The 14,303-nt window shown below is 38.2% G+C and overlaps 1 protein-coding gene across 1 annotated transcript; it reads right to left on the bottom strand.

The window, feature by feature from the left end:
- Positions 1–905: 905 nt before the first annotated feature.
- On the bottom strand, positions 906–12,324 carry psmb9a (proteasome 20S subunit beta 9a). Its single transcript, XM_062990132.1, has 6 exons — positions 12,024–12,324; positions 10,510–10,577; positions 8,742–8,873; positions 3,193–3,322; positions 2,114–2,255; positions 906–1,178 (listed from the first exon to the last, which is right to left on the bottom strand). Exons 1-6 carry the CDS (start codon positions 12,078–12,080, stop codon positions 1,051–1,053), a joined length of 657 nt encoding a protein of 218 aa, XP_062846202.1. The 5' UTR covers positions 12,081–12,324; the 3' UTR covers positions 906–1,050.
- Between the last annotated feature and the right edge of the window lie 1,979 nt (positions 12,325–14,303).

Below are 14,303 nucleotides of genomic sequence, written 5' to 3'. Positions count from 1 at the left end.
AACCTGCAAACCATTTGGTTGGGGGCTGTTGCTGTTGCCCCTTCAGTGCACATGTTGTCACTTAGTGTTATACTGTAATGAAGTGTTACTTTAATTTTTTGAGCAGGGCATATTAATGGGGTCTATGAACATAATATATCAGAATGAGAAAATTAATTTTAGTGGCATTAATTAGATGCTTGTAGATCATGTAGAGATAATAATAATGATTATTTTCATGTTTTACCTCTTTGTCCCGGTCACAGTGAGTCCACTGGGGATTCAAACACTGTATCCTTTCAAGCCCACAGTGGGCTAGCATAATTTACTGCCACCCAAGCACAAAAACATACTTAAAACATTTAAGAGAGATTAATTAAATAAAATAAAACAAGCAATAAAAGGATTGTATAGTTTGTTGAATGAACCTAGACACTTACTGATATAGTGTGGGTGGCACAGTAGGTATCACTTCCATTTTAGAGCTATTGTGGTGCAGGGAAAGCCTAATACATTGTTTCCATTGTAAAAAGTGCTATACAAAAAATTGACTTGACTTATTAATGTCCTGTATGTATACAGATGTAAAAAAAAAAAGTGCTGTCTATGTTCATGTAATTGGGATTAAATAGTAAGATGAACTTTATGTTAATTAAGAAACAAACCTTAATCAAAGACTGTGCTTTGTGCCCTAATAAATTTGAATACATAATACATCAAACAGTAAATGTATGTTGATGGTAGTTTGCAGAAACATAAGTGCTAAAGAAATTTTTTTTTTGGTGTTTCAATTAAAAACATTGTTGCAAAACAATAGGAACTGTCCTTTTATTAAACAGCAATGTTCTGTACAACTGTGTACAAAAAAACACATTGTAAGGGATCAATACAGTAAAATGCTTTTATTGATTTTTATTAATAGCATTATTTTACACAATTTTGTAACTTTAGCCGCTTGAAACTGGTACTGTTTTATTATAAGCAAAAACTATAATGCAAGCATTGTTCTTTGAATTCTGAAATCTGAAAAACACATTTCTTGACTAATACAGATTGCTAGTAAGCCTTTGCTTACTGATCAAAAAACTTGGGTAATTCATTTCCAAGAATACACTTCTCCTCAGCTCCCTCTTCATCAATGGTAGCAATGTAAGCAACACCTCCACTAGAACCATCTCTGCTCATAGCCAGTGTTAGTGCTAAAATGTAGAAGAAAAAAGAAAAATAAGACCCAAATTACTACCACACATTCTTTTTTTTAATTACCGACGTGTGACCCGTTTTGCATCTACTATACAAACACATTAGTAATAGACTAAATTATTATTTAACCTAAAGCAATAACACATAAAATTACATTTTATATAATTTATTGGGCCAGTGATAGCTCAGTGGTTAAGGTACTGGGCTTGTAAACAGAAGGTTGCCGGTTCAAGCCCCGCCACCACCAAGTTGCCACTGTTGGGTCCCTGAGCAAGGCCCTTAACCCTCAATTGCTCATTGTGTAAGTCGCTTTGGATAAAAGCATCTGCTAAATGCTGTAAATGTAAATGTAAAATGCATGTAAACCCTTGCAATTATTTATTGGTACAACCTATTATAGCATTCAATATATCTGCCAGTTCATATATTTGAAGAGATTCTAAAGAACAATTTCTCTTTACAGCATTGTATGTGTTTGTGTAATCTCTGTAGGGTTTTCAATCCAGAAGTAGCAGAGTAGCAGAAGTATTTACCTGAAATATGTATGAAAAATGTAGACAATTTTGTTTTACTGTAAACGATGAAGACATGGGTATTTAGAAATTATTGTTTAGCTGTTTTTAATTTTATATTTACATTAATGGCATTTAGCAGATGCTTTTGTCCAAAGCCACTCACAACTGGTACTGAATACGGTGCAAGCAGTAAAAGGGTTAAGAGATTTGCTTAGGGGCCCAACACTGGCAGTGTTGGTAGTGCTGCAACTTGCTGGTAGTGGGGTTTGAATCAGAGCTTCAGATTACTAGTCCAGTACCTTAACCACTAAGCTACCACTGCAATGTACATTTACTTTATTTATAGTTTTATTCATAGTTTTATTACCAAGATTCTCTTTTTTGTTCCATAACAATAAACAAAAGGAAATCCATACCGTTTACAACAAACTCCTGACATTTTCTCCTTGTCATGTCTTTTCGATATTCTGCATCTACAAACCCATAGATGTATGAACTGCCTGAGCCACCAATAGCAAAAGGTTGCTTAGACAGTAGGCCATCCAATGTTACATATACCTATAAACAAATAGTAACAATTAAGGACATACTGTAGGAAATCAATAATGTCACATATACATGCATAAATGTTATATGCATAAATGTTGGCACCCATGACCAAAATACATATATATAACACAACCTCAAACTGTTCTTATAATATATTTTATATTAAAATATACTTTTGTCACATTTCGATCACATTCACATTGTCATATTTAATTTTGCACCAAATTTGATATAAAGACTACAAGAGTGATCACAAAATGCAGGAGAGACCCAAACGTCCAATCATGAAAGATGGCTGTTTAGGTATAGAGTTGAAAAAGGCAACATTCCATGCTACACATTTAGCATAGTGACTCACAAGCTTTGTTAGCTATCACTCTTGGGAGCCCAGCATGTGTACCAGAGCAACAGAGTGTACCAGAGTTTGTTCAGTATGATGGACTTTCTCTCCCTTTTGAACACTTCTGTTCCAATATGAACCTAACGCATTTAGTCTGTGATCCAAAGGCAAACAAATTGCCTAGTCACAAGCACAAAAGGTTCCACAAAAGCTTCAGAGTCATGATCAGGCAGATTCCTGTCCTGAGCTGCCTAATGAATTTTACAAGAACACCACAATGCTGTCTGGTTGCCAGGTGCTCTCCACTATAAGAGCAGCTTCTTTTTGCTAGCTAACCACCCAATCCAAGTCCTAGCCACAGTTGTTATTGATTTTCAATATGTAGTTTTTCTACATTACACAATTTTTTATATTTTGCTGCAGATGTTTTATTTACATCCATTTACTTAATTTAATAATTAACAAAATATGGAATTTGACTAGGGGTCCTAAAACCTTTGCATTTTCTTCTGTACTATATAAGTAAACATAACTCTTGAACGAAGAATAAAAAATCTGTTTAAGATTTACATTTTAGCAAAGCTTTAGTAATAAGTTGTTACTAACCTGTCCACCAGCCCTCCTGTCCCAACCTGCAACAATGAGGTGTGCAGATAGTTCCTCTTTGTACTTGTAGCAAATGTTTTTTACTAGTGTGGCAGCAGAGTGTACTAGAGGGTCTTCTTCCATCTCTAAACTACATAAAAACACGTAAGTGCATACAGTATATGTAAGTGCATGTAAGTATATGTGTGTGATATAAAATTTGGATATATCTTTAATATAAAATTGTATTAAAACTGTATTAGCCACACAATTTCCATGTAGGCTTAAGCAAACTGCTGTAAACAGAAATTATAGATTTTAGATCAGTCAAATTTAATTTTAAATTCCTTTCATACTGATTAATATCACAAGTGGCAGAAGTATGGAAATTCCAGAAATTCAATCCATTTTAAGTGAAACTCTTAACCCAAAATTGGTTCTTGAGGATTTCCCATTTTAAAAGATTTAATCTGTGAGTAATGCATCTAATTTCTTTATGTATATATATATACAGTGTATCACAAAAGTGAGTACACCCCTCACATTTCTGCAAATATTTTATTATATCTTTTCATGGGACAACACTATAGAAATAAAACTTGGATATAAGTTAGAGTAGTCAGTGTACAACTTGTATAGCAGTGTAGATTTACTGTCTTCTGAAAATAACTCAACACACAGCCATTAATGTCTAAATGGCTGGCAACATAAGTGAGTACACCCCACAGTGAACATGTCCAAATTGTGCCCAAAGTGTCAATAGTTTGTGTGACCACCATTATTATCCAGCACTGTTTTAACCCTCCTGGGCATGGAATTCACCAGAGCTGCACAGGTTGCTACTGAAATCCTCTTCCACTCCTCCATGATGACATCACGGAGCTGGTGGATGTTAGACACCTTGAACTCCTCCACCTTCCACTTGAGGATGCGCCACAGGTGCTCAATTGGGTTTAGTCCATCACCTTTACCTTCAGCTTCCTCAGCAAGGCAGTTGTCATCTTGGAGGTTGTGTTTGGGGTCGTTATCCTGTTGGAAAACTGCCATGAGGCCCAGTTTTCGAAGGGAGGGGATCATGCTCTGTTTCAGAATGTCACAGTACATGTTGGAATTCATGTTTCCCTCAATGAACTGCAGCTCCCCAGTGCCAGCAACACTCATGCAGCCCAAGACCATGATGCTACCACCACCATGCTTGACTGTAGGCAAGATACAGTTGTCTTGGTACTTCTCACCAGGGCGCCGCCACACATGCTGGACACCATCTGAGCCAAACAAGTTTATCTTGGTCTCGTCAGACCACAGGGCATTCCAGTAATCCATGTTCTTGGACTGCTTGTCTTCAGCAAACTGTTTGCGGGCTTTCTTGTGCGTCAGCTTCCTTCTGGGATGACGACCATGCAGACCGAGTTGATGCAGTGTGCGGCGTATGGTCTGAGCACTGACAGGCTGACCTCCCACGTCTTCAACCTCTGCAGCAATGCTGGCAGCACTCATGTGTCTATTTTTTATTAAGCCAACCTCTGGATATGACGCCGAACACGTGGACTCAACTTCTTTGGTCGACCCTGGCGAAGCCTGTTCCGAGTGGAACCTGTCCTGGAAAACCGCTGTATGACCTTGGCCACCATGCTGTAGCTCAGTTTCAGGGTGTTAGCAATCTTCTTATAGCCCAGGCCATCTTTGTGGAGAGCAACAATTCTATTTCTCACATCCTCAGAGAGTTCTTTGCCATGAGGTGCCATGTTGAATATCCAGTGGCCAGTATGAGAGAATTGTACCCAAAACACCAAATTTAACAGCCCTGCTCCCCATTTACACCTTGGACCTTGACACATGACACCAGGGAGGGACAACGACACATTTGGGCACAATTTGGACATGTTCACTGTGGGGTGTACTCACTTATGTTGCCAGCTGTTTAGACATTAATGGCTGTGTGTTGAGTTATTTTCAGAAGACAGTAAATCTACACTGCTATACAAGCTGTACACTGACTACTCTAAGTTATATCCAAGTTTCATGTCTATAGTGTTGTCCCATGAAAAGATATAATGAAATATTTGCAGAAATGTGAGGGGTGTACTCACTTTTGTGATACACTGTATATACAGTGTATCACAAAAGTGAGTACACCCCTCACATTTCTGCAGATATTTAAGTATATCTTTTCATGGGACAACACTGACAAAATGACACTTTGACACAATGAAAAGTAGTCTGTGTGCAGCTTATATAACAGTGTAAATTTATTCTTCCCTCAAAATAACTCAATATACAGCCATTAATGTCTAAACCACCGGCAACAAAAGTGAGTACACCCCTAAGTGAAAGTTCCTGAAGTGTCAATATTTTGTGTGGCCACCATTATTTCCAAGAACTGCCTTAACTCTCCTGGGCATGGAGTTTACCAGAGCTTCACAGGTTGCCACTGGAATGCTTTTCCACTCCTCCATGACGACATCACGGAGCTGGCGGATATTCGAGACTTTGCGCTCCTCCACCTTCCGCTTGAGGATGCTCCAAAGATGTTCTATTGGGTTTAGGTCTGGAGACATGCTTGGCCAGTACATCACCTTTACCCTCAGCCTCTTCAATAAAGCAGTGGTCATCTTAGAGGTGTGTTTGGGGTCATTATCATGCTGGAACACTGCCCTGCGACCCAGTTTCCGGAGGGAGGGGATCATGCTCTGCTTCAGTATTTCACAGTACATATTGGAGTTCATGTGTCCCTCAATGAAATGTAACTCCCCAACACCTGCTGCACTCATGCAGCCCCAGACCATGGCATTCCCACCACCATGCTTGACTGTAGGCATGACACACTTATCTTTGTACTCCTCACCTGATTGCCGCCACACATGCTTGAGACCATCTGAACCAAACAAATTAATCTTGGTCTCATCAGACCATAGGACATGGTTCCAGTAATCCATGTCCTTTGTTGACATGTCTTCAGCAAACTGTTTGCGGGCTTTCTTGTGTAGAGACTTCAGAAGAGGCTTCCTTCTGGGGTGACAGCCATGCAGACCAATCTGATGCAGTGTGCGGCGTATGGTCTGAGCACTGACAGGCTGACCCCCCACCTTTTCAATCTCTGCAGCAATGCTGACAGCACTCCTGCGCCTATCTTTCAAAGACAGCAGTTGGATGTGACGCTGAGCACGTGTACTCAGGTTCTTTGGACGACCAACGCGAGGTCTGTTCTGAGTGGAACCTGCTCTTTTACGCTGGATGATCTTGGCCACTGTGCTGCAGCTCAGTTTCAGGGTGTTGGCAATCTTCTTGTAGCCTTGGCCATCTTCATGTAGCGCAACAATTTGTCTTTTAAGATCCTCAGAGAGTTCTTGGCCATGAGGTGCCATGTTGGAACTTTCAGTGACCAGTATGAGAGAGTGTGAGAGCTGTACTACTAAATTGAACACACCTGCTCCCTATGCACACCTGAGACCTAGTAACACTAACAAATCACATGACATTTTGGAGGGAAAATGACAAGCAGTGCTCAATTTGGACATTTAGGGGTGTAGTCTCTTAGGGGTGTACTCACTTTTGTTGCCGGTGGTTTAGACATTAATGGCTGTATATTGAGTTATTTTGAGGGAAGAATAAATTTACACTGTTATATAAGCTGCACACAGACTACTTTTCATTGTGTCAAAGTGTCATTTTGTCAGTGTTGTCCCATGAAAAGATATACTTAAATATCTGCAGAAATGTGAGGGGTGTACTCACTTTTGTGATACACTGTATATATATATATATATATATACAGTGTATCACAAAAGTGAGTACACCCCTCACATTTTGTGATACACTGTATATATATATATATATATATATATATATACAGTGTATCACAAAAGTGAGTACACCCCTCACATTTCTGCAGATATTTAAGTATATCTTTTCATGGGACAACACTGACAAAATGACACTTTGACACAATGAAAAGTAGTCTGTGTGCAGCTTATATAACAGTGTAAATTTATTCTTCCCTCAAAATAACTCAATATACAGCCATTAATGTCTAAACCACCGGCAACAAAAGTGAGTACACCCCTAAGAGACTACACCCCTAAATGTCCAAATTGAGCACTGCTTGTCATTTTCCCTCCAAAATGTCATGTGATTTGTTAGTGTTACTAGGTCTCAGGTGTGCATAGGGAGAAGGTGTGTTCAATTTAGTAGTACAGCTCTCACACTCTCTCATACTGGTCACTGAAAGTTCCAACATGGCACCTCATGGCAAAGAACTCTCTGAGGATCTTAAAAGACGAATTGTTGCGCTACATGAAGATGGCCAAGGCTACAAGAAGATTGCCAACACCCTGAAACTGAGCTGCAGCACAGTGGCCAAGATCATCCAGCGTTTTAAAAGAGCAGGGTCCACTCAGAACAGACCTCGCGTTGGTCGTCCAAAGAAGCTGAGTGCACGTGCTCAGCGTCACATCCAACTGCTGTCTTTGAAAGATAGGCGCAGGAGTGCTGTCAGCATTGCTGCAGAGATTGAAAAGGTGGGGGGTCAGCCTGTCAGTGCTCAGACCATACGCCGCACACTACATCAAATTGGTCTGCATGGCTGTCACCCCAGAAGGAAGCCTCTTCTGAAGTCTCTACACAAGAAAGCCCGCAAACAGTTTGCTGAAGACATGTCAACAAAGGACATGGATTACTGGAACCATGTCCTATGGTCTGATGAGACCAAGATTAATTTGTTTGGTTCAGATGGTCTCAAGCATGTGTGGCGGCAATCAGGTGAGGAGTACAAAGATAAGTGTGTCATGCCTACAGTCAAGCATGGTGGTGGGAATGCCATGGTCTGGGGCTGCATGAGTGCAGCAGGTGTTGGGGAGTTACATTTCATTGAGGGACACATGAACTCCAATATGTACTGTGAAATACTGAAGCAGAGCATGATCCCCTCCCTCCGGAAACTGGGTCGCAGGGCAGTGTTCCAGCATGATAATGACCCCAAACACACCTCTAAGACAACCACTGCTTTATTGAATAGGCTGAGGGTAAAGGTGATGGACTGGCCAAGCATGTCTCCAGACCTAAACCCAATAGAACATCTTTGGGGCATCCTCAAGCGGAAGGTGGAGGAGCGCAAAGTCTCGAATATCCGCCAGCTCCGTGATGTCGTCATGGAGGAGTGGAAAAGCATTCCAGTGGCAACCTGTGAAGCTCTGGTAAACTCCATGCCCAGGAGAGTTAAGGCAGTTCTGGGAAATAATGGTGGCCACACAAAATATTGACACTTCAGGAACTTTCACTAAGGGGTGTACTCACTTTTGTTGCCGGTGGTTTAGACATTAATGGCTGTATATTGAGTTATTTTGAGGGAAGAATAAATTTACACTGTTATATAAGCTGCACACAGACTACTTTTCATTATGTCAAAGTGTCATTTTGTCAGTGTTGTCCCATGAAAAGATATACTTAAATATCTGCAGAAATGTGAGGGGTGTACTCACTTTTGTGATACACTGTATATATATATAAAACAAAGATTAGAAATAACAGTTGTGTCAAGAGTGTACTGTGCATGATAAAGTACTGATCAATACCTGTGTACATCCAGTTGGTAGTTGACTAGCTCAGCAATGGTCTGAGCATCAGCAGCAGATCCAGACAGTGCACAGTAGATCTTGTCATGAAGAGGAGATAGTTTATTCATGACCCTATTCACGACTGATTCCCTAGAAACAAGTTAAAAATCTTATAATAATTCACAAATAAATGTTTTTATTTAATAAATCAGTAACAGCACAAGGCAGGAACATACCATGGACATTTTGCCAATCCCTCAAAAGAAATTAATTACACACTCACCAATTTACTCACTCAATTACTTTTTTATATTCTTTCACAACTTTGTCTTGTCTTTTTTTGTTTAATTAAGCTGCTAAATTTGGCTGAGCATGTCAATAACCTGCATTTAACTGTATTAACTGTATTATCAGCATAAAAAGTCAACAATTTATCTGTGGATTACATGTCCCAGGGGATGTAGATAAAGTAACAACAGCTAGGGCCCTAGACCAATATCTTTTTCAGATTGTACCTTTCATATCCTTGGCGTTCTATTAATTGTAAAAATTCATACTATTTCGCTAAATAGATGTTGAACTAGTATATAGCTTTTATCTGTCAAAGTCAGTTATCTTTTCAACAGGACCCATCCTAGATGCTTAGAGTTGTTGCATTTAGGACTGAATTTCAGAAACTAGACTGAAATACATTATGCATGTTGTTCCCTCTGTAAAAAAATTGAGCTGCGAGATTAGTCTGATTAAATGTAAGTGGGGCAAGATTTAGTTGGTAGATGTTTATGCTGCTAACTTGAACATTTTAGGGACAAAGCATAATTTAATTAATACATTAATTATGGTTAGTATTGTCCCCCAAAACTGATAATAAGCAGTAGGTTGAGTACACAACATATAACTTATTAGCAGAATCTGTAGAAACACATGATGGATTGCCAGCAGCTCTAAAGGAGTATATTTTTTACCAAGTCTGAGAAATTATTGTTAATAAGACCTTGAGGTGTTTGTATTCAATTACTGATGTTTTATTTATTTTATTCAGATGAATGAATAATTCTGTTTGTCTTAAGGTACTGAGCAGGTAACCAGAAGGTTCCTTGGGTTAAGCCCCACCATCACCAAGTTACCATGGTTGGGCTCCTGAGCAGCACCCTTAACCAACAATTGTTTGCATAGTATCAGCTGCAATTGTTTTATAAATTGCTTTAAATAAAAACATCTGCTAAATGCTGTGAATGTACCTTTTTGTAGATGTGTCTCAGTAATAAACTATCAAACTTCAACCTTATGTACTTTTAAGCTGCTTAAAATATATGCTTGGAGTGCTCTTAGGGACAAAGTTTAACATCTAAATGTTTAAAGTAAATAGCAAAATAATTGGTCAGGTTATTCATTTAATTTCACCAAGATAAACATACATATTAGTTAGACTGTGAAAAACGTCTTTTTTTTTACATTTGTAAGTGTTTATAAATAAACAGTATGATTGTATTGCTTAATGGTTTATGATATTTACATTTAATGAATATGGCATAATTTTTTATTTGAATGAAAAATTTATCTAATTTGCTATGTTTGCTGCTTTTAGTTACATTGTACATGACAACTGCTTTCTGGCAATACTGTTATTCTAAGCATTTAAGAAAACTGATCAAATTGGCCTTTTACTTTTTTTTGCCTATTTTTAAGAGAATTTCAACTTAAGTAATGTACATCATCTCTCAGTGGCAAAAGCTTTAGATATGTTTTATCTTATTTTGTAACATTTAAAAACATAATTTCTTACCCTGCAGAAACACGTGAGTCAGAGCCAATGACAACTCCGCCTTTAAATGCAATCGCTATGATTGTAGTCTGAAAACATAAACAGCAAAAAAGTATTACTACTCTATTTACAACATCATAACAAGTAAAAGTTGCATAAAATTAACAGCTAGAAATGAAATACAAACAATATCACACAATAGGCTAAATGTGTAATTCACTCAAAACCTGCATATGGAAAGCATGTGTTTTACCTGTTTCTTTGTTTACCAACAAAAAAATATTTATATATCATATGCACGAAAAGCATGGGTTAAACTAGTTATACATTAAACTAGTACCAAAAAGCTTCTATGTGAAGCACAAAAGTTGTTGTCACTTATCTGTTGTCATCTATCTGTATAAAAAGGCCACAGTGCCTGTGCATTTACATACAAATTAGCATTGTCGGCTGGTCAAATATAACCAGTGATGTATTTAAATGTAAAAATAAACAGTGTGCAACATTTCTACATTTTTGATTAATTGGGTGCTATGCTGCATTTGGCACGGATTAGGCTTGGAGTCTGTTTGCTAGTTAGACAGGGAGGGATCCAGTCCAAGATCTGTCCCATTTGCTTGCACTAACACCTCCCATACCATAGCCTATGCTGTTTTATAAATTTTGCATTGGTAATAATCAAAAGAATCTGCACAGAACACAACACCCATTATATAAAAAATATATATTTTAAAGATGGACTTGTCCGACCAATGCAACACATTTTTACTTAATTTATTTAATTGAAAGGCTAAGTGCTAAGTAAGTAGCACTGTCGCCTCACAGCAAGAAGGTCCTGGTCTGTGTGGAGTTTGCATGTTCTCCCCGTGTCTGCGTGGGTTTACTCCTGGTGCTCCGGTTTCCTCCCACAGTCCAAAGACATGCAAGTGAGGTTAATTCTAGACACTAAATTGTCCATGACTGTGTTCGATATACCTTGTGAACTGATTAATGTTGTGTAATGAGTAACTACCGTTCCTGTCATGAATGTAACCATAAAAGTGTAAAACATGACGTTAAAATCCTAAAAAAAACTTAATTGAAAATTTTAACGGAATAGAGAAACTGTAAAGAACAAAAATGTGTAGTAAATGCAAGAAACCCTAGCTGTGTGGCTGGTTGCAAAAAGGAATCAACTTTATTCACACTGAAATATAAAAATTAAGAATATAAAATATGAAATATCAGAATACAAAAGGTGTTTGGTTGCAAGCGTTGCTGCTATTGAGTGGTGCAACACTTTACCTGGGGGGTATCTAATAAGTGCAATATGATGTCAAATAATTCTAAATAATTTAGCATAAAAATACAAAAACAAAATAATTCACAAATTAAGCAATTACTTAATTACTTAACCGATATTATTTTTTATTATTATCTGACCGCATGTGTAGACAACATATATGACGTCCTATTACAAATGAACGCGAGTCATTATGCTTTTCTGCAAATTAAAGTTTGTATTGACCTACTTTTAAAACAAATTTAATACTTACTCCAGTTTTGACCTCTTCGGTCATCCAGCTGGGTTTCAAAGTAGATTCTTCCATCATGAGAAACTAGCTGAATTACAGTCACTCCGGAACACAACAGTATACGAGGACGCCACGCACAGCGGCTTGAAACTTGATAAGAAGCGAAGCCAACAAATTTGAAGGCAATCAAGGACCTATTTGATTTTTTTATTTTTAAAATTATATTAGTCCAGATTTTAAAGCTCTCACTCAATCAATATAGCTAAGTCAAACATTCATGTAGAAACTTGAAGTGATGTTTCCTTTGTCTGTATAAACTGAAACCGAAAGTGAATTAAAACAGGGTACGTGGTAAAATTGGTTTTGTATTGGACGTTCGTCTAACAAGTTTTTTTCTGTCTCGTACTCGGCCAATAAACATTCAAAAAGGAATAAAATTGTATGGACTAAAAACTAAGGGAGCGTCTAAAAAGTGCTTGAAGCAGAAAACTCTAAAATTCTTTAAAGGTTGTATTAGTTACTCAGTGATATGTATCATTCGGTATACTCGTATTACAGAATAAAAGTTTTACAACAAGGGTACAACAAAAACATGCAAAAAATCTCTCTATTCCCTCTGCTGCTCCTGTTAGGGGTCGCCGGCGGATCGTGGTCCGCATTATTGATTTGCCACAATTTTACGCCGGATGCCCTTCCTGACACAACCCTCCCTATTTATCCGGGCTTGGGAGCCGGTGTTGTGCTGAATTCCCACTCCCCAGCAGGATCCGACTCCCATTCGCCTGCCGAAATCATACTCCCCCCATGATCTCAGCCATGCAGAGTCTGAATCACATCTCATTTATTTTTCTAGTATGTCTAGTATGAATTTTGTGTCCTGAAGAGCATTTTGCCCTGTTCAACAGGTTAGGATTTCATTGGGGGGATTTTATTATTCAAGGGGTATGAGGGGGGTATGAGTTCAGCAGTGTTATTATGACGCCTGCTGAAATCATACTCCCCAAATACCCCCCCCCCCCCATTAATTTAGAGACATATGTTGTAGTGTAATCCACAAACGAAGATAAGCCACCAGAATTAATTAATTAGTTAGTTTCACCTTAGAGTTAAGAGGGGTACATAATTTTGATAGGTTCAAAATACTGTGTGAAAGCAGCTGACATTTCCACCGACTATTAATCTGATATTTATAATTATTATATATAATTAAAATGATCATTACTACAATTGTTGTTAGTACCATGTTTAATTATAGCCAACTTTTTTTTATGAAGTATAGTGTACCCTAATTTCTAGATTTGTCTTGGCTATAAAAGCAGGGAGTCGGACTCTGCTGGGGAGTAGGAATTCGGCACAACACCAGCACTACAATGCACTGATTTATGCATCCTAGCGGATGGGTACCTATCCAATTATCTCCAATTAGCCTGGCTGCATGTTTTTGGACTGGGAGGAAACCGGAGCACCCGGAGGAAACCCAAGCAGACACGGGGAGAATGTGCAAAATCTGCTCAGAAAGGACCCGGACCATCCCACCTGGGGATCGAACTCAGGACCTTCTTGCTATGAGGCGACAGTGCTACCCACTTAGCCACAGTGCCGCCCAAAATGCAAAAATCACTAAAAATGATAAATGTAAACAAGACATTAGTAGTAGGTAATTACTACAACATCCATTATATAGAAATGTATATTTCTCTATTTTTACAGTTTTTTTAATTGCTAAAACATTAAAACCCATTCCTGGAACACAACTGTCAACTATCAAAACTCATTTATTGAATTAATCACTCTTTTTACAAAACTTTAAACAGTTTTACCTAGTTTGACACAAATGTTATATCTGAGTCAACCTTTTTGCAAAACTCTAAACATTCTCGCTGACAAAATTCTGCTTTGTAGTTCACTTTGATGCAAAATGAAACACAAAGCCCACAAAAGTCAAACACAGAAAAACACACTATTGTCATCATTTACACACTACAGGTGAAAACTGTGCATAGATGTGCCCAATCAGTGATTAGGGTTTAAATTGTTAGGTAAACAGATTCAACTTGAAAGTGGCATTTCTAAGGTGTATTGTGACTTTAGCAATGGACGGCAACAAAAGAATCTCTTCTTTTGGAGGAGGAGGAGTGTGTGTCAGAGGTGGTTGGTAAGAAGCAAGATGATGCAGACAAGAACAAGAGCAGTCATATCAAATGTGGGGTTATACCCAGGAAAATCTACTCCAGTCAATAGATGTCCAGCAAGAAAGAATATTGCCTGTGATGTAGATGAAGTCCTGTGGCCTGACCCAAC

The sequence above is a fragment of the Trichomycterus rosablanca genome, chromosome 2 (assembly GCF_030014385.1).
Source record: "Trichomycterus rosablanca isolate fTriRos1 chromosome 2, fTriRos1.hap1, whole genome shotgun sequence".
NCBI lineage: Eukaryota > Metazoa > Chordata > Actinopteri > Siluriformes > Trichomycteridae > Trichomycterus > Trichomycterus rosablanca.
Note: the sequence above shows the minus strand (reverse complement) of the source record. Positions and strands in the feature narration are given on the sequence as shown.